This window comes from Haemaphysalis longicornis, unplaced genomic scaffold (genome assembly GCF_048455015.1).
Source record: "Haemaphysalis longicornis isolate Haplotype H1 unplaced genomic scaffold, Haemaphysalis longicornis Haplotype H1 scaffold_1, whole genome shotgun sequence".
Taxonomy (NCBI): Eukaryota; Metazoa; Arthropoda; class Arachnida; order Ixodida; family Ixodidae; genus Haemaphysalis; species Haemaphysalis longicornis.
Genome location: NW_027526203.1, coordinates 192594474 through 192614760, shown reverse-complemented (window position 1 = coordinate 192614760; position 20287 = coordinate 192594474). Strand labels below are relative to the sequence as shown.

Below are 20287 nucleotides of genomic sequence, written 5' to 3'. Positions count from 1 at the left end.
GTTGTCTTGCCTTCGCATTACATGCCCTGCCCCCGTCCATTTCTTCTTAATTTCTACTAATACGTCCTTAACACGCGTTTGTTCTCTGATCCACTCCACTCTCTTCTTGTCCCTTAATGTTACACCTATCATCTTCCGTTCCACCGCTTGTTGAGTTGTCCTCAATTTAAGTTGAACCCTTTCAGTGAGCCTCCAAGTTTCTGCCCCGTAGGTGAATACCGTTAAGATGCAGCTGTCATACACGTTCTTCTTTAGGGACAATGGTAGGCTGCCATTCATTATCCGAGAACGCCTGCCGAATGCACTCCACCCCATTCTGATCCTTCGAATTATCTCTGCCTCATCTCTAATTCTAATCATCTCTGTTTCGCGCTATAACCCGCACCAAAAATGCGAAAATTTTAGTGGTAAAGTAGGGGTGCGGATAATGCGCAGGGTTTTTGCTTTAGTGCAGCTTCACGGCAATGTGCGTTGTGCTGTGAAGCTGATCTTGTGTACAACAGTGAGGACTGCGGCTCAAGTGATAGCTCTAGCGAGAGCAGCGACACTGAGTGAATTGTGACTTACGCCTTGCAGTCAGTGCATTCTACTTGCTAAATATTCACTTTTTCTGTCTGCATAGTAGTGATGTGTTGCTTGAGCAGTAGCTTTGGTGCAGCCTTTCCTGTATTAAATGTGCGGGCAATACACAGGCATTTTCTTTTTCTTTTCTGGCGGACTCAAAGTGGGGGTGCGGATTATATGCAGGGGCGTGTTATACGCGCGGAAATACGGTACATGCACTGCAAGGTCACAGCAACCCACAGAGTTGTGCACGACATAAGGCACTGTACCGGGCATGTGCAACCCTGCTGCACGTGTCACGAAAGGAGGCGAAATGCAATGCACGTACCTCGATGTTATCCCATGACAGCTTGTTCAACTTCCCGGCCTCAGATTTCATGGTGCACTCTTTTGACAGATAGAAATAAAAAAATGAAGAGAACACACGATTATAGTATTCATGTGGTTTCCGTTCGTCGGCCAATTTATGCTGGTTTGTATGGCAACAATTCAAGGGTTTTCAAAGGCTTCCAAGGCTCCGTGCATAAATTTTCAAAGTCCAAATTGCTATAAACCTAATAAGACGAATGTTCAGAGGTAGATGGAGGCTTGAAATGATGCCAAATCGTCAGAAAATTGAAACGTTGGTTGAGCCAATGTTTCAACAAGGGGACTTGTCTCCAAATAAGTCCCCTTCGCCGAAACGATGGCTTCAGCAACGTGCTACAAAATGAAAACGTTCATTTGCTAGAGAAGATCAATCAAGCAACAAACCCTCACTCAGTCCCCACGTAGCCTCATGTTGAGGCCTTTTTAAGAGGGGACACTGCTCTTAAAGCAGCTCCTTTTAAATTTTTAGGTAAACTCTGAGAAACTTGTCAATCCTGCTGCTTTTTCCCACTTATTTCTTCAAACATACCATTCTTTTTTGAGTCAGTGAATTATTTCCCAAGATAATTAGTGATAATTAGCCATTTTTGGAGGAACAATAGACAAAACTCTTAGCCACAAAACTGCAATCTCTATATTTTCAAATACTATGAACCCTGGTGAATGCAATAAGAGAATCGGTTTTTTGATGCACTGCTTAGAACTAACTTTACAGCTCATTAAACTTCAATGTTTGAAATGGGCATTCCAACTGGTTCCTTGCCACTGGTGCCACCGAAGTTTAATGAGCTGTAAAATTAGTTCCAAGCATCGCATCGAAAAACCAATTCTCTTATTGCATTCACTAGGGTTCATAGTATTGGAAAACAAAGATTACAGTTTCATGACTCAATTTCTTGGAATGCAGTTCATGTTGCCTTTAAATATACCTTTTTCAGCAATGTTTTACGACTTACCCATTATTTATACGTATATGATTAATCTTTCAATTGTGCACAAGCAATTAAGGCTACAGAATGCGAAAAGCGCAAGCAACACTCTCCAAGAATGGCTAATTATCTGTAATTATCTTGGTAACTAATTGCCTCACTCAAAAAATAATGGCACATTTGAAATCAGCAGAGAAAAAGCATCAAGACTGGCGAGCTTCACGGAGTTTGCTGAAAAATTAAGAAATTGTTAAGAGCCATGTCCCCCCTTAAAAAGAAAAATTTAAGCAATTTAAAAAACTCAAGAGCCTGCGAAAATTTCGGGGCTTTCAAGGGCTTGAAAACAAGCTTCTTTCCAAATTCAAGGGTTTTTGAGGCTTCTTCGACAGCCAGCGTGCACCCTTGAAGACACACAGCCATGCTCTGTACAAAGCCCACAAGCAGCATGAGCATACGGTGTTACTCACGGATGTGCAGACTCTCTTGCAGCCTGGCAAACGTTTCATGGATGTCCAAAATTTGTTGTTTCAGTTTGGCGTTTCTGCACACAAGGGCAGGTTCAGATCTGTTATTTCACCCTCTGCATTGCATTTGCGATAGACAAGCAAAGCTTTTTGGCCCATCGCGTGGCTTTTCAAGCTAATTACTCAAGTTAATGAGAGTTCCCAGGGCTTGTGTTTAAGGGGCCCTGCAGAATGCAAAAATTTCATTGGCAAAGTAGGGGTGTGGGTAATACACGGGGTTTTGTCTTTAGTGCAGCTTCACGGCAATGCTCATTGTGCCGTGAAGCTCCTACGCAGAAACACTGACTAAGCCTTCCGTGGCAGCGATTGTGCAAGATGATGATGATGATTGGGTTTTTTATGGCGCAAGGCCGACTAAGGGCAAAGAGCGCCAGAGGAAAGTTTATTTAATGAAGTGAAGTGGTTACCACAAAAAAAAAAAAAAAAAAACGTGTCAACCGAACATAGTAAAATCAGTTACAGATAATGGTGATGGCTGGTGTATAGGGCCAGATTTGATTATGCTTAATAGGAAATGAGGTTTAAAAACTTAACGTCTGACAAATACTCAAACACACGTTTCACAGAAACAATGGCTTCGTCACCTAGAAACAGCGATGGATGTAGTGGGATATGTTGTCTGTAGAGTTCTCTGAAGTGTTGGTGTCGTGTTGTGTGAAGTGCCTTGCATGTGATTAGTATGTGCACTACGGATAGGGCCTCTCCGCACCTGCTGCACAGAGGTCTTGGAGATGCCGTGAGAAGGTGCGAGTGCGTTGCATGAGTGTGCCCTATCCATAATCTGGCCAAGGCGATTTCAGTGTATCTATTGCGTGTGTCGGTGGTGTATGGTCCCAAGTGTGGTTTTATTACGTGTAACTTGTCTGTCTGTTCACTCCAGTGTGTTTGCCATGTTTTGCGAAGTTGTTGTCGGATGTGTGGTTTCACGTCAGTGTAGGGTAATGTGGTTATGTCTACTGCATTCGAGAGTGTAGCAGCAGCAGCCATTCGATCCGCTGCTTTGTTCCCGGCTATACCACAGTGGCCAGGGACCCAGCAAAGGACTAGTTCAAATTTGTGGACATACAGAGACATAATACCCTTGACTATTAAATTTATAACGTGATTTTTTTAATACTTTGTTGATGACAACGCCCGCACAACAATGAGAGAATCTGTATATATAATGGATTGTGGGATGTGGCTTTGAAGGATATGATTAACAACCAGAAGTACACTATAAGCCTCTGCCGTATAGATACTTGTATTACTGTTAAGAGTTCTAGTGACACTAAGGCCGGGCCCATGCGCCGCGCAGGACACCGAGGTGGAAGTTTTAGAGACGTCCGTATAAAATTCAGAACATTGGTACTTCTGCTGCAAATACAAGAAGTGCTGCAGAATTGCACATGTGGGAGCTCGGTTTTTATCTACATGTGTGAAGGATGTGTCGCATGATACAGGGCGGAGATGCCATGGTGCTATGAAATCTGTTACAGAACTTTGGATGGTATCTAAAAAGGAGACAGCAAGCTCTGACGCTTCCTCTCTAACTCTGTAAGAGAAGGGCACAGAGAACGATGGTCGATTTAAAAGGAGTCCAGTAATGGAGGTATCATGAAAAACTGATTTAAAAGGATGGTGAGGCATGGATGAAATTTTAAAATCGTAAAGGAGGTCTGTGTATGCTCGCTGACGTTGTAGGTTCCATTTGTTGCACTCTGATGATGATCGTTGGATGTTTATGGCGCAAGGCCAACTGGGGCAAAGAGCGCCAAAACAATAGTCGATGATAGGGGTGAAACCTTAAATACTAAGTAAAATCAGCAAAAACAAAAGTAAAGTCACAAAACTACAATGAGCATGGCTGGTGAATAGGGCCAGATTTCATGATGCGCGATAGGAAATGAGGTTTAAAAACTTGACTTCTGACAAATACTCAAACACACGTTTCACGGAAACAATGGCTTCGTCACCTAGAAAAAACGATGGATGTAGGGGAATATGTTGTCTGTAGAGTTCTCTGAAGTGTTTGTGTCGTGTTGTGTGAAGTGCCTTGCATGTGATTAGTATGTGCACTACGGATAGGGCCTCTCCGCACCTGCTGCACTGGGGTCTAGAAGATCCCGTCAGCAGATACGAGTGTGTCGCATGGGTGTAACCTATCCGCAGCCTACCCAAGGCGACTTCCGTGTGTCTGTTGTGTGAGTCAGATGTGTACCGTCCCAAGTGTGGCTTTATTACATGTAGTTTGTTGTCTGTCTGTTCATCCCAGTGTGCTTGCCATGTTCTACGCAAGTGTTGTCTTATGTGTGGCTTGAGGTCTGTATATGGTACGGTTGTTATGTCTACAGTGTTCCTGAGTGCAGCAGCAGCTGCCCTCTCGTCTGCCAACTCGTTTCCAGCGATGCCAGTGTGTCCTGGGACCCAGCAGAGGAGCAGCTGATGCTTCTGCGCATACACAGACATGATAGATTTAAATACAAGATTAACTATGTGGTTTTTCGGGGGTGTATGCGATGACAGTGCGCGAACAACACTCAAGGAATCTGTGTAGATGATAGACTTTGGAATTTGATTTTCAAGTATGTGTCGTACAATCAATAAAATTCCATATGCTTCTGCTGAGAAAATTGTTGTGTGGACGCTCATGGTTCTGGCTGCACTGAAATTCGGACCATGAGCAGCGCAGGAGACCATAGTGGAGGTTTTAGACGCGTCACTGTAAAATTCTGCAAGTGGGTATTTAAACTGCAGAGACAGAAAGTGCTGCAGTATAGCAGCTCGCGGTACCCGATTTTTGTCAAGTTTCATAAAAGAAAGGTCGGAGGAAACAGGACGAACTTTCCAAGGAGGTAAAATGTCTGAAAAGGATGATCTGTACACGTCTAAAAACGAAGCGCTCAGATCCGAGGCTCGCTCTCTCACTCGAAGTGAAAAGGGCAGAGGAACGGATGGGCGATTTCCAAAAAGCACAGATGTGGATGTGTCGTTAAAGACAGGATAAAAAGGATGGTTATACAGCGATGAAATTTTAAAAGCATAAAGTAAGTCCATGTACGTTCGTTGGTTCTCAAGGCTCCACGTATTACACTCGGCATACAGACTCTCAACAGGGCTAGTACGAAAAGCACCCGACGCAAGCCGTAGCCCCAAGTGTAGCACTGGGTCAAGCATTCGCAACGCTGTTTTAGTCGCCGACCCATATACCAAACTGCCATAGTCTAAACGAGACCCAACCAAAGCAGTATAAAGCCGTAGTAGTAGCTCTTTGTTGGATCCATATGATTGATGGGAGAGAACCTTAAGTATATTCATTGTTTTCAGACATTTATGTTTAAGTTCCTTGATGTGTGGAATGAATGTGAGTTTCTGGTCAAACACAAAACCTAAGAACTTGTGCTCCTTGTTCACAGGAAGCGACACGCCATTGAGGGTAATGTCTGGGTCCGGATGGACCCCGCGCTTCCTGGAGAACACAACGCAGGAGCTTTTTGCAGGATTCAATCTAAACCCATTCCTGTCTGCCCAGCCGGCAAGCTTCTTGACACCGAGCTGGACTTGACGTTCGCAGATTGACATATTACATGATTTAAAAGATATTTGCACGTCGTCTACATACATGGAATAAGAGATTGTTGGTGGCAGTGCCTTTCCAAGAGAATTCATCTTTACTATGAAGAGAGTGCAACTCAACACGCCACCTTGCGGCACGCCGTTTTCTTGGACGTGAACCTTTGAGAGTGCACAACCAACTCTTACTCTGAACGTTCTCTCCGACAAATAACTTACAAGGGTGTTCAACATATTACCCGAAAGACCGAATGACCTGAGGTCACTAAGGATCCCATAACGCCAAGCGGTGTCGTAGGCCTTCTCGAGATCGAAAAAGACAGTTACGCAATACTGCTTATGCACGAAGACATCCTTGATGTATGAATCAAGTGCAACCAGTTGATCGTTTGTCGATCGCCTGCCTGGCAGCTCTCGAGAAGACCATTGTACTCAAGGAAGTACACGAGCCTGCGATTGATCATCTTCTCGAAGAGCTTGCACAGGCAGCTCGTCAGGGCTATTGGACGATAACTTGAGGGGGACGACGGGTCCTTTCCCTCCTTCAAGAAAGCCACTACAATGGCCTCCCTCGAAGAGTGTGGAATGTGCCCCGAAAGCCATATTTTATAATATAGATGTAGAAGTGCTTCAAGTGTGTCTGCGTGTAGGTGTTGTATCATTGTGTATGTAATGTTGTCTGGGCCTGGAGCTGAGGATTTACACGTGCTCAGAGCAGCCCTCAGTTCATGTAGTGAAAACAGGGAGTTGTAAGAACTCTGTGATTTGTTGTTGTCGCGTAGGGACTTCTTTTCACAACAGGCTTTATGTTTCAGGAAAGTGTTTGTGTAGTGTGCTGAACTGGACACGTGTTGGAAGTGTTGTGCGAGTGTGTCAGCCTGGTCTTCGAGTGTGTCCCCTGTAGTGCTGACCAGAGGCAGGCTGTGTGTTTGTTGCCCCTTGAGTTTGCGTATTCGTGTCCATACTTTCCTTGTGTCTGTGTAGGAGTTTATTGATGTTATGAATGTACGCCAACTCTCTCGTTTTGCCTCACGGCGCACACGTTTTCCTAACGCCTTGGCCCGTTTGAACAAGAGGAGGTTTCCCGACGTGGGGTACCGACGAAGGATACCCCACGCCTTGTTCTGGGCCTCTCGCGCCCGCCTGCAGTCCTCATTCCACCACGGCCTCCGCAGGTTGCGCGGGGCACCAGAGGCGTGGGGAATGGACTTTTCGGCGGCGTCGAGGATGTGCGCCGTGAGCAGTTGGGTAGCTTCTTCAACGTGTAGGTGTCCTATGGATGTGTGGTGTAGTTTGGATGTCTCTGTAAATGTATTCCAGTTAGCTCGTGCTTCATTGAACCTATTATGGGAAGATTGACTGCATGGGCCTTTACCTATGTATGTTAGTGAGGTGGGGAAGTGGTCACTGCCATATGGGTCAGTTCCCACTCCCCACTCGACAAGAGGAAAGAGAACTGCGGAGCCAATAGCCAAGTCAATACATGAGTATGTGTTGTGACCTATGTTATGGTATGTAGGCTGTTTATTGTTGAAAAGGCATGCTCCAGAAGATGTAAGGAATTTCTCTATCAGGCGACCTCGGGCATCCGTTCTGGAAGAGCCCCAAAGAGAGTTGTGAGCATTAAGGTCGCCTGTAAGGATGTATGGTTCGGGCAGCTGGTCTACCAGCGCCTCGAAGTCGGAGCTCGTAAGTGCAACATCAGGAGGAATGTATATGGAGCATACCGTTATTAATCTATTAAATATTATTGTGCGGACGGCTACAGCCTCAAGGACGGTGTTCAAGGTGACAGGGTGGCATGCTAAGGATTTGCGGGTGATTATGGCAACACCGCCAGAAGAGTGTGTGCAGCCATCCCTGTCTTTCCTGTATACCATGTAACTATTCAAGAAATTTGTGTGTTTGGAATTCAGATGTGTTTCCTGGACACACATTATACTTGGCTGATTGGCATGCAGAATCTCATAAACGTCGTCAAGATTATTCAGAAGGCCTCTGCAGTTCCATTGAACAATATTTTCTCTTCCCATTATTATGTGTTCAGAGCTACTGGAGTGTGACTATTTATGTAGGGTCTTTCGGGGCTTGCACTCTTGGAAGGGGTTTTCTGACCTTCTCTACTGACCTGGACGTCGCAGCCCGTTCCTTCCGCTGCGATGAAAGCCGGAAGGGCTCGACGTCCATGTCGTCATCTGAAGGCAAGGGGGTGCCCAGCGGACTGGGCCCCCTTGACATGGTACCCTTTCGGGTGTTCTTTGCCTGCGCTGCCAGTGCCGAAGGCGTCGGGAGCACCCCAGATGGCACAGGCAGTGAGGAGGGGGAGGGGGTCGCTGCGACCGCCTCCGTCTCCATCTCGTCCGGGCCCTCGCGTGTGCTTCGGGCCGGTGGAGAGGGGGAAACGGTGGGTGCAGCAGCATCCCCACCGGATGTGGATGCCACCACAGCCGCTGCTGGCTCAGCGAGCGGTGCGGAGGCGGGTTGGGCTGCCAGAGGCAACCCTGGGGGGAGCGGGGGCGGGACCAAGTCCGACTCGCGGTACTGGGTCCCCGCCGAAACCAGACGCCGCTCCGCCCCCAGGCGAGCTGCGTCGGCGTACCTCCCCAGGGGAAAAAAGGCGAACCTCTTTCGCGCCTCGGGGAAGGTGATGTTTTCAGTGACTTTGATGTTGATTATTTTCTTCTCTAGTTGAAACTTTTCACAGGCGCGAGAATATGCTGCATGTGGACCCTGGCAATTCGGGCAGGTAAGGTTGGTTGCTGTGCAGTTGTCGGATAGATGATCATGCTGGCCACATTTGGCACATGTTGTTCTGCCACGACAGGAGTTGGTACCATGCCCGAACCTCTGGCACTTGAAACAGCGCCGCGGGTTCGGGATGTATGGCCGGACAGAACAACGGATGAAACCTGCGTTGATATGCTCGGGCAGTGTGCAGCGGTCGAAAGTCAGAATCAGATGTTTGGTGGCTATTTCTTTGTTATCTCTCCTAATGACGATGCGCCTTACTGCTGTCACGCCTTGATCTTTTAGGCCTTCGAGCAGATCGGTCTCTGTCTCGGTTAGGAGGTCTGGCTCAGATATCACACCCTGGGAGCTGTTGAGGCTGCGGTGGGGTGACTCTGATATCCAGGTCTGCCATGCGGGTTTGGCTCATGAGAGTTGTGGCTTGCTTCTGTGAGTTAACCTCAACTAGGACCTCGCCAGTTCTTAGTTTTTTAGCATTGTATGTGTTGCCTAGGATAGATTCAAGAAACTTGGATACAAGAAATACAGATTGTGAGGAAAGAGGCTTGGATTTGTCAACCGATTCAACTATCAAAAAACGTGGGTAGTTGTCAGGTTTCGGTGAGTTGATGGCAGGAAGACGTGGAAAAGATTCTTCGGTGCGGACCCTTTTCAAGGTCCGATCATGTTTGGGGGGGGGGTTTTACGATTTACCATATGACATGTAATAGAAGCAGGGGACGGGGGTACTTTCTTCTCAAACCTTACCCTGATAGCCTGAGAGGTCCCGGAGCTCCCTGCCTGGTAGACAGACAGGGAGCCCATCCGCCGGAGCTTGACCTGGGCTCCGACGGCCACCGTTTGAGGCTTCTACCCTTCACCTTTAAACACATCACCACGGTAGGTTACAGTTTATGTTGGGGGCTCGGGGTCCGCGGTGTCACCAACACCGTCACCATGAATACTCAAGGTGCCCCGTGCGGGGCATTTGTTGCACTCTACATACAGGCTTTCGACTGGACTAGTCCGAAAGGCGCCACACGACAAGCGGAGCCCTAGATGAAGCACAGGGTCCAGCATTCTGAGGGATGTTTTAGTGGCTGACCCATAGACATTGCTGCCATAGTCCAATCGTGAACCTATCAAGCTGGTAAAAACACGCAACAGAAGTTGTTTGTCAGCACCAAAAGAGATGTGCGAGAGAACCTTCAGAATATTCATTGTTTTTAAGCATTTATGTTTTAGTTGTTTTATGTGTGGGACGAATGTGAGCTTTTCGTCAAAGATTATACCTAAAAACTTGTGTTCCTTTTTTACAGGAATCGAGACCCAGTGGAGTTGAATGTCTGGATTCGGTCGGATGCCACGCCTCTTGGAGAACAAGACAAGTGCACTTCCCCGGATTAAATTTAAAACCGTTGCTATCTGCCCAACCAGCTAGCTTGTTAACACCAAGCTGGACCTGGCGCTCACAGACAGACAAGTTACAGGATTTAAAGGAGAGCTGAACGTCGTCTACATAGATTGAACAGGAAATCGACGGTGGCAGCGCCTTCCTAAGGGAATTCATTTTCACAATAAAAAGGGTGCAACTTAAAACTCCACCTTGCGGCACTCCATTTTCCTGCACATGAACCCTAGATAGTGCAGTTCCAACTCGCACACGAAAGGTTCTTTGAGACAAGTAGCTGGCAAGTGTGTTCATCATGTTACCTGCCATGCCGAAGGACTTGAGGTCGCTTAGGATGCCATACCGCCACGCGGTATCGTACGCTTTTTCTAGATCAAAGAATACTGTCATACAGTACTGCTTATGGAGGAAAGCATCTTTTATATACGCCTCTAATGCAACGAGTTTATCGTTGGTAGATCGCCCCGCCCTGAAGCCTGCTTGGCAGCTCTCGAGAAGACCATTGTACTCTAAGAAGTACACGAGTCTCCTGTTTATCATCTCAAAGAGCTTACACAGGCAGCTTGTCAGGGCAATGGGACGATAACTGGTGGGAGAGGAAGGGTCCTTCCCTTCCTTTAGGATAGCCACTTCTATGGCCTCTCTCCAAGAGGGAGGAATGTGCCCCGAAAGCCATATGTTGTTGTATAGATGTAGGAGTGTTTCAAGAGTGTCTGGGTGTAGGTGTTGTATCATGGTGTATGTAATCTTATCTGCGCCTGGAGCTGAAGGTTTGCACGTGCTCAGGGCAGCCCTCAACTCATAGAGAGTGAATTCAGAGTTGTAAGAAGTTTTTTATTTGTCTTCGTCGTGTAAGGGCTTTTTTTCTGCAGATGTTTTGTGTTTCATGAAAGTGTTGGTGTAGTTTGCTGAGCTGGACACGTGTTCAAAGTGTTGTGCAAGCGTGTTGGCCTGGTCTTGAGTGTGTCCTCTGTTGTGCTAACCAGGGGCAGGCTGTGTGTCTGTTGTCCTTTTAGCTTGCATATCCGAGTCCAGACTTTGTGAGTGTCGGTGTATGAGTTGATGGAAGTGAGGAAGGCGCGCCAACTCTCTCGTTTCGCCTAACGACGCACACGCTTCCCAAGAGCCTTTGCCCGTTTAAAGGAAATGAGATTATCTGGCGTGGGGTACCAGCGAAGGACACCCCACGCCTTGTTCTGGGCCTCTCGCGCCCGCCTACAGTCCTCGTTCCACCAGGGCCTCCTTGGGTTGCGGGACGCACTGGAGGCCTGGGGCATGGACTTTTCGGCGGCGTCGAGTATGTGTGCCGTGACGAGTTGGGCTGCTTCCTCCACGTGTAGGTGTTTTACTGTCGGCTGTTTTTTGTTGAAAAGGCATGCTCCTGAAGATGTGAGGAATTTCTCTATCAGGCGACCTCGGGCATCCATTCTAGAGGAGCCCCAAAGAGAGTTGTGCGCATTAAGGTCGCCTGTTAGTATGTATGGTTCGGGCAGCTGGTCGACCAGTGCCTCAAAGTCAGAGCTCGAAAGTGCATGATCAGGAGAGATGTAAATGGAGCATACCGTTATCAACCTATTAAATATTATCGTACGGATTGCTACAGCCTCAAGGACAGTGTTCAGAGTGACAGGGTGGCAGGCTAAGGATTTCTGGGCGACAATTGCCACACCTCCTGAAGAGTGTGTGCAGCCAACCCTGTCCTTTCTGAATACCACGTACCTATTCAAGAAATTTGTTTGTTTAGAATTGAGGTGGGCTTCCTGGAGACACATGATACTTGGCTGATTGGCATGCAGCATCTCATACACATCGTCAAGATTTTTAAGGAGGCCTCTGCAGTTCCATTGGATGATGTTTTCATTTCCCATTATTTAAATTTAAGAATAACTGGAGTGTGTGTGTGTGTGTTTTTGTTCATGTGTCGTCTTTCGGGGCTGTTATTCTAGGATTTCTAGGCCTTTCTGTCGACTTGGACATCGGAGGCCGTTCCTTGCGCTGCGTTGCAGGCAGGAACGGCGCGACATCCATCTCCTCATCGGATGCCAGAAGGGTGCCCGGCGGACCAGGCCCCTCGGACTTGGCCCCCTTTCGGGAGCCCTTCGTTTGAGCCGCCACCGCCAAGGGCGTCCGGGCCACCAAAGGTGGCACAGGAGGTGCGGTGGCGGTGGGAGCCGATGCGGGGCCCCCGGTGTCCATCCGGTCGGCAGCCTCCAACGCACTGGAGGACGGGGAGGCAGAGGCGGGAGCGGCACCGGTCCCTACAGAAGAGGTTGTCACCACAACCGCTGCTGCCTCAGCAAGCGGCGTGGCGACGGAGTGCAAGACATACACGGGCAAGGACAAAGACGAGCGCCCCCTAACAACTGAATTGTGACTTTCGTCTTGCACTCTGTGTTCTACTTGCTAAATATACGCTTTTTCTGTCTACATAGCATGTGATGTGTTGCTTGAGCAGTAGCTTTGGAGCAGCTTTTCCTGTATCAAATGTGTGGGCAATACGCAATTTTTTTCTTTCTCGTAGCGCTGAAAGTGGGGGGTGCGGATTATGTGCAGAGGGGGTTATGCGCGTGAAACTACGGTATTTAACACAATTTTCGCTTCTTGACGTTTGTCTAATTCTACTACTAAGCTTTCCGAGAGCAGGTCCCTCATTTTAATACATGCGTAATGAAAGTGAAATGTTTCTGTGGTACGCTTTTTTGCTCATCCACGCTTTGAGAACCTCTTGTAGTACTTAGATTTGAACTTCCTAGGTATAAACGAGCTACTGTGGTTGCGATTTACTTAGAAAAAGAAAACACATATGTAACATCTTTTGAATCTCTGCAATGCCAGCCCTGTGCATAAAAATTTTTTGTATCTTGGTTTTCTCGAAATTCCGGATTGTCTGTAAGGCCGTAGCCTTTAGCTCTTGCTTCACTTTCCAATGAAGGAAAGAAGTGAATACGCTTGAAACTAGGCTCGATTTTGTCTCTAAGACAAAACCCTTTTGCTCTCTTGTGACACGCACAATGCAAAAGACACCTGCTTAATTTTCGATAGTACAAGCAAATTTTCACGGTCCTATCAAGTTTGTCTTAACACAAGTTTACACTATGCAGCTATACTCGTGTATATATGTATCGAGAGGGTGATGTGGTTGTGGTAAGCGTGCCGAAGCCACACCTGGGCTTTTAGGCATGCCTAGTGGAGGGCTCCGGATTAATTACGGGTCACCTGGGAATCTTTAAAGGGGGGGGAGGGGGGGGGGGGAATGCAGACAAAACACAAGCTTGGTTCATTCTAAAGATTGCCTCGTTAGAATCGTACTGACACCACTTCTAACGCACACTTCACTCAAATAAGTTACATGACTAGGAAGGAAAGGGAACGGAAATGCAACCCACTACATAGCTCATTTTCTGCAACGGAACCTACGATGTCATTATGCACCAGCTCTGCGATTGGCGGAGGCCGGCAAAAGCAAACGCAAAAATAGGCAGGGCTTATAAGCTTGCCGAACGAGCTTTTGCGCTTAAATTTAAAGCACATTCCCTTTATAGCAGTGAGAATTGTGGGGTTAACTATTAAAGCTACGAATGAACATGTAAATACCAAACCTATTAGTGTGGCACTTTACCGGCTCACCGCTAGGGGTTAACTATTAAAGCTACGAATGAACATGTAAATACCAAACCTATTAGTGCGGCACTTTACCGGCTCACCGCTAACAGCCGTCAGATGCGCTGGTCTTGTCTGAAACAACACCGACCAACTGACACACGCGGCATGGTCGCTTACGTCACCATGTTTGTCGAGTCATAGCTGAAGTTCTAGGAACCGATTAGTATGAAAAAATACGGCAGGTATAGAAGTCCGGCCAAAAGCAAAGTCCAAACACTGGCACTTCAGCAGTATTGCATCGCCATCTATGAAAGTGGGTGATAAACAAGATACTCATACGGGTGCCTGTAAGATGGGAGCAGCCTTGGCTAGCAGGCTATATTCATTTTTAAGGCCCTGCTATTAACACGTCATTGTTGACGTTACGAAAACACGATTTAGCAGGAAAATTCAAATTCTGACTTTAAATATTTAATTTCTCAGCGAATAAAGCATCGTTTGCTGCAGCACAAGTACTTAGGGCTGTATAAAACACTAAATCTTTCAAATAAAACTAACTTGTATTTTGTCTGCATGGCCCCTTCAACGCGCACCAAAATCTGGAACACACGGGCGTTTTCGCTTTTGGCCTCCATCAGAAAAGCAGCCAACTGGGGCCCAGATCAAACCTGAACTTTTGGGCTGAGCAGCACAACGCCACAACCACTGCAGCGGGTTATATCAAGAGTGAGGGAAAGATAGACACACAGAAAGACTGACTGACAGACAGACAGACAGAAAGAGAAAGACAATGCCTTACTTGGCCTCAGTCTCTTTGCGAGCCTCAGTCTGCATGTTGCGCTCACTCTCAGCCTTCACTAGGTCATGCTGAAGCTGCCTCACGAGGCTCTCTTTCTGCTTCAGCAACTTCTTGGAACAAGCGATGGTCGAGTCCTGTGGAAATCGGAGGGCACCACTAAGACCCTCTAGCGACAAGAACGTGGGAAAACTAACAGGATCGATTGCAGCTGCACGTCCACTCTATGCAGCAAGTAAACAGCCGGTGTAACGAGCCAAGCATTCTATGGTAGAAGCCACACCGGCCCGACTAAAACATGGGGCGCTATTTTCCTACTGTTTTAAATAGTATGCAACACAACTGTATCTTTTGCTCAGAGTTGGTAGCCAGCGTCAATACAATAACCCGAGTTCACTGATCGATTGTGGGGTTTAATGCGGTGACGCAACGCAAGGCGATGAGGCGCGCCGTAGTGGAGGGCTCCGGATTAATTTTGACCACCTGGGAATCTTTAACGTGCGCTGAAATCTCGTACACACGGGCGTTTTTGCTTTTCGCCTCCATCAGAAAAGCGGCCGCCGTGGCCGGGAATCGAACCCGCAACCTCGTGCTCTGCAGCACAACGCCTTAGCCACTGAGCCTCCGGTAAGACCTGTGCCCTCTGTCAGAGACAAAACTTTGCCTTGTAAATATTTTCCGTTTAATAAACACTTTCCCTCCTCCACAGCGGGTCCCAATAACCTGAGTTCACGGACAACCACTGGCTTCGACCCTCAAGCATAAGATACAGTTGAATTGCACAAATCTTTTTGAACCAGAAATTGGTTGTGAGCAGTCACCCCCATCGCCTGACGAGCATCAGACGCCTTATCCTAAAGCACGGGTTTCCCCCCTTTCGAGGTATGTTTTTATACACCTTCTAGTGGTTAAGTTCATTAAAAGAAAAAGAACTACATAAGTCAGATTACTCCAGTTAGCTTTCCTCAACATTTTAGACGGCTGGCTTTCCTCTCTGCATTCATTCAACAAGCCCCTCATTTTTAATCATATGTACAGCAAGCTCGCTTATACTGGTCAGACAGCCGACAATATTATTCATTCAACAAGCCCCTCATTTTTAATCATATGTACAGCAAGCTCGCTTTTACTGGTCGGACAGCCGACAATATTATGCCAAGTGTACTACAGGCTATGTCTAATTCAAAGCTAACTACACTGAATTTAAAGCTTAACTGTCTTGTTATAAATCAACGGCTTCTTTAATGGCTCTAGAAAGATCAACTGGACCCTTTCCTGTTATGTAGCCTCCCTTCACTTCATTGAAGCAACAAGGGACTAATGTGGATCATCACCAAACAGCCACGCTTCATCTGGGAGGTTATCATGATAGTTAAACTTTACTTAGTGAGTACACAATCAAAATCAGAAATGATACCCAAATAATTCGTCAACATCATCAATCTACGCCCACTGCAGGGCAAAGGCCTCTCTCATAGATCTCCAATCATGCCGGTCCTGCGCTAACTGCGACCAATTTAATCACGCAAACTTATTGATCTCACCTGCACATCTAACTTTCTGCCACCCCCTGCCACGCTTGCCTTCTCTAGGCATCCACTCTGTTACCCTTAATGACCAACAGTTATCTTGCCTTTGCATGACATGCCCTGCCCACACCCATTTCTTCTTAAACTCTACTAGTATGTCCTTAACACGCATTTGTTCCCTGACCCACCCCGCTCTCTTGTCCCTTAATGTTATACGTATCATCTGCCCTTCCATTGCTCGCTGAGCCGTCCTCAATTTAAGTTGAACCCATTTAGTGAGCCTCCAAGTTTCTGCCTGTAGGGGCCGCTGGCCACTCTGACACGTGTGAGCAAACGCGCGAGAGCGCCTGACGTGGAGCGCATGCTCCGACGCTTCTGGAATAAAGGGAGTTCCATTCTTGCTGCTGAACGGGTCGGTCGTCTCTCTCGTGGGCTCCGAACATGGTGTCAGAAGTGTTCAGCCATGCCTAGCGACCCAGATGTTCCCGTCGTCCGTGTCGGCGCCTCCGGACTACAAGCGCCGGCCCCATTTGTGTTCACAAATCCGGGAGAATGGCCTACGTGGATCGCCACATTCGAAGATTATGTCTTCGCGTCTGGCCTCGACTCTGCGGGCGACGAACGAAAGGTTCGAACGTTACTCTAAGTCATGGGACCGCAGACGCGGACCTTTCTTACTTCGCTGGGACTATCGGCACCGGAGTCACAACCCTTTGCCACAGTCAAGCAGACATTGACCCGTCATTTCGTTCATCCCGTCAACGAGATCTATCAAACATCCCGTCAACGAGATCTACGAGAGTAGACGCTTCCACCGCCAACAGCAGCCTGGTGAGTCAGTAGATGCTTTCTACGCGGAGCTTCAGAACCTGGTCAAGCGGTGTAGCTACAGCAACTCAGAGGTGGAAAGCCGCTTGGTTCGAGACAGATTTGTTGTTGGCCTGTTAGACGAACAGCTTTCAGACCAGTTTTGCCGCAGCACGAAGCTGACAGCAGAAGAGGCGCTATATCAGGCTCGCTTGCACAAGGACGCCCAAAAGGAACGCGCTGCACGGTCACTTCGCACGCCAGAAAACCTGAATGTCGACGCAGCTAAGGGCAATCATCGCCGCTCGACACCCTCCGCCTCACTCGCTCAGCACGAGGAACGCCAGCTTTCTGGGAGCTGCGAGTACTGCGGTCGCCAGCCTCACCCTCGAGAAAAGTGCCCGGCGCGGCGGGCCACGTGCAACTACTGCAAGAGGCAGGGTCACTTCGCCGATGTCTGCCGAGCAAAGAAAGGAAAAGCCAAGCTAGGCTCGGTGGAACTCCACGCGGTCGGCATGCGCTGTGCAAGGTACGCTGACGTGCGCGTGAATGGCATACCCGCCAAATTCAAAATAGACTCTGGCGCCAAAGTGACAGTTGTCCCTTCAACTTTTCCTGCCGTTCCCAAAGTTCTTGATCGAGCAGAAGCCGAGCTCACCGGTCCAAGCAAACAGCGTCTGCCAGTGCTCGGGACGTTTTCTGCGACCCTCAACTGGAAAGACAAGTCGACCACTCAACGACTTTACGTCATGCGAGGTCAGAACACCCCGCTACTTGGGCTTCCTGCCATAGAAGACCTGGGTGTCGTGAAGTTCATCGACGCGACATCTTCTACAATGCCTCCTCCGCAACCTCGAATCTTTCAAGGGTTAGGTGTACTTCCAGAACCGTACAAGATCCGCCTTGTACCGGGATGCACAGCCCTTCGCTTTGTGCACCCCACGGAGGATTCCAATTCCATTACTGCCAGTCGTCAAAACTCAACTCGACAAGATGGAGAGTCAAGGCGTCATCCGCAATGTACACAAACCAACGCCGTGGTGCGCCGGTCTCGTTGTTGTACCAAAGTCGACAGGTGGCTACAGGATTTGTGTAGACCTCACCAAGCTAAACCAGTATGTCCAACGGGAACGCTACGTTCTTCCAACTGTGGACTCTGTGTTAGGTCAGCTGAAGGACGCACACGTCTTCTCCAAGTTAGACGCCACATCAGGATTCCATCAGGTGAAGCTTTGCCCTGAAAGTGAAGAGCTGACTACCTTCATCACACCCTTCGGTCGGTATTGCTATCATCGCCTTCCTTTCGGTATCGCTTCCGCTCCAGAATTCTTCCAGCGCCTGATGTCTCAAATCGTGGAGGGTCTTCCGGGAGTTGTCAACATGATCGACGACATTTTGGTATTCGGGAAAGACCCTCAGGAACATGACAAATGACTTCAAGCCACCATGAAACGCCTAGACGAGGCCGGGGTCATGCTCAACAGGAAGAAATGCGAGTTCGGAGTCAAGTCTCTCCGTTTCCTCGGGGTTGTCGTCAACGAGAACGGAGTGTCACCAGACCCAGACAAAGTCAAGGGGATTCAAAGTCTTCCGCCACCAACGGATACCAGCGGAGTACGCAGGCTACTCGGTATGGTCAATCACGTTGGTCGCTTCCTTCCGCACCTCGCAAGCGTGACTGCGCCCATCCGAGTTTTACTTAATAAAAACAGTCACTGGACCTGGGGTGTGGATCAAGATACCGCATTTAAGAAGGTCAAGGAGATGCTCAGCTCAGACTGTTGCATAGCTCTATATGACCCGTCGTTTCCAACCGTGGTCTCGGCGGATGCAAGTTCGTATGGTATCGGCACCGTGCTTCTCCAAAGTCAACCCTGTGGGGCTCGACGCGTTGTCGCCTTCGTTTCGAGATCTTTGACTTAAACAGAAGCCTGCTACAGCCAGACATAGAAGGAGACACTTGCGATAACACGGGCTATAAAGCGGTTCGACCAGTACCTGCGTGGTCTCTTCTTCACGGTGGAGTCTGACCATCTACCCCTTGTAGCTCTTCTCGGACATAAAGACCTCGATCAGCTACCACCAAGGATTCAGCGCATGCGCATAAAGTTGATGCGATACCAATTTCAAGTAAAGTGTGTGCCGGGGAAGTTGCTGGCAACTGCAGACACGCTGTCCAGAGCTCCCTGAGATACCACTCCCCCAAATTAGTAAATGCTGTTGAACTCTTTATTGGGGATGTCTACAAAGGCCTCTCAGCACCAGTAGCAAGCCGCCTTGAAGAGATTCGACAAGCCCAGCTTCTGATGGGACGCAATCTTCAGACGCGGCTCCCGAGTCTTCCAGAACGTCTGAGTCCACATTCATCGGGAGTTCAAGAATAGGGATGGTGCCTATAAAGCCCAACAAGCCAAGGCGTTCAACTCTCGACACCGCGCTAGTCTGTTGCCACCTTTAACAGCAGGTGACCGTGTATGGGTGAAGGATCTAAATTGCCCAGCGACACTCCTCAGCCCAGCTCAAAGGCCTCGCTCATTCGTGGTCGAAACACCAAGGGGCGTCGTGCAAAGAAACCGCCGCCACTTGGTACGGTTCCAGCCCAACGCGACGCAGGACTGCACGTCACACGATGGAGAAGAGTGGACGTGGACGGGACACGAAGAGGAAGAGAGTACGGGAAGATCGCCAACTTCTCGGGCAGTTTCTGTTCCTGATTCGGCGCGGTCTCCAGGCAGCTATCGCACGAGATCTGGCCGAGTGGTCCGGCCCCCGCAAAGACTGAACTTATAGCGTTTCGAGTGTGCCCCTTTGCCACTCTTGACACGTGTGAGCGAGCGCGCGAGAGCGCCTGACGTGGAGCGCGTGCTCTGACGCTTCTGGAATAAAGGGAGTTCCATTCTTGCTGCTGAACGGGTCGGTCGTCTCTCTCGTGGGCTCCGAACACTGCCCTATAGGTGAGTACCGGTAAGATGCACCTGTTATACACGTTGTTCTTCAGGGACAATGGTTGGCTGCTACTATTCATTATCTGAGAATGCCTACCAAATGCAATCCACCCCATTCTTATCCTTCTAATTATCTCTGCCTCATGGTTGGGATCCGGGGTTGCGGTAAGCGAATATATCTACTTAGGCCAAATGGTGACCCAAATAAGTACAGTCAGCCAAATGCACGTGAGCAAAAAAAAACAAAATGTTCATGGGGAAAAAAAAGTGGCACGACAAGTGGCAACAAGTTTTCCGCAGCCATACAAGTTTCACGATATTCCTTGCTGAATATCTCGAATGCATGCTGAGAAGTGGTCACACAACCGGGGAATATTTCTCACCTTGTATCTCAACTCCTGCTCCAGGCCTAATAAGGCCGCCATGGTGGTCTGCCGGTCGTGGTCTTCGCCGCTGCGACATTCCACAATAAAACACAATAAAACAACGTACTCTACTCTCGCTACCAGGCCACTGCTCAGTGGTGATCTC

The 20287-nt window shown here is 48.4% G+C and overlaps 1 protein-coding gene across 5 annotated transcripts in view; it reads right to left on the bottom strand.

Moving 5' to 3' along the window:
* Positions 1 to 20287, bottom strand: part of LOC144140443 (uncharacterized) — a 253062-nt gene that overhangs the window by 87103 nt on the left and 145672 nt on the right. For 4 of the 5 annotated variants that reach the window (XM_077672299.1, XM_077672301.1, XM_077672300.1 and 1 more), the window contains exons 3-5: positions 14479 to 14612; positions 2330 to 2403; positions 893 to 951 (exon numbers count right to left, since the gene is read on the bottom strand). In XM_077672299.1, the coding sequence (XP_077528425.1) occupies positions 893 to 951; positions 2330 to 2403; positions 14479 to 14612 (267 nt within the window). Of the gene's footprint in view, positions 1 to 892; positions 952 to 2329; positions 2404 to 14478; positions 14613 to 20139; positions 20224 to 20287 lie in introns of those variants that run through there. The other variant, XM_077672303.1, reaches the window with a different exon arrangement.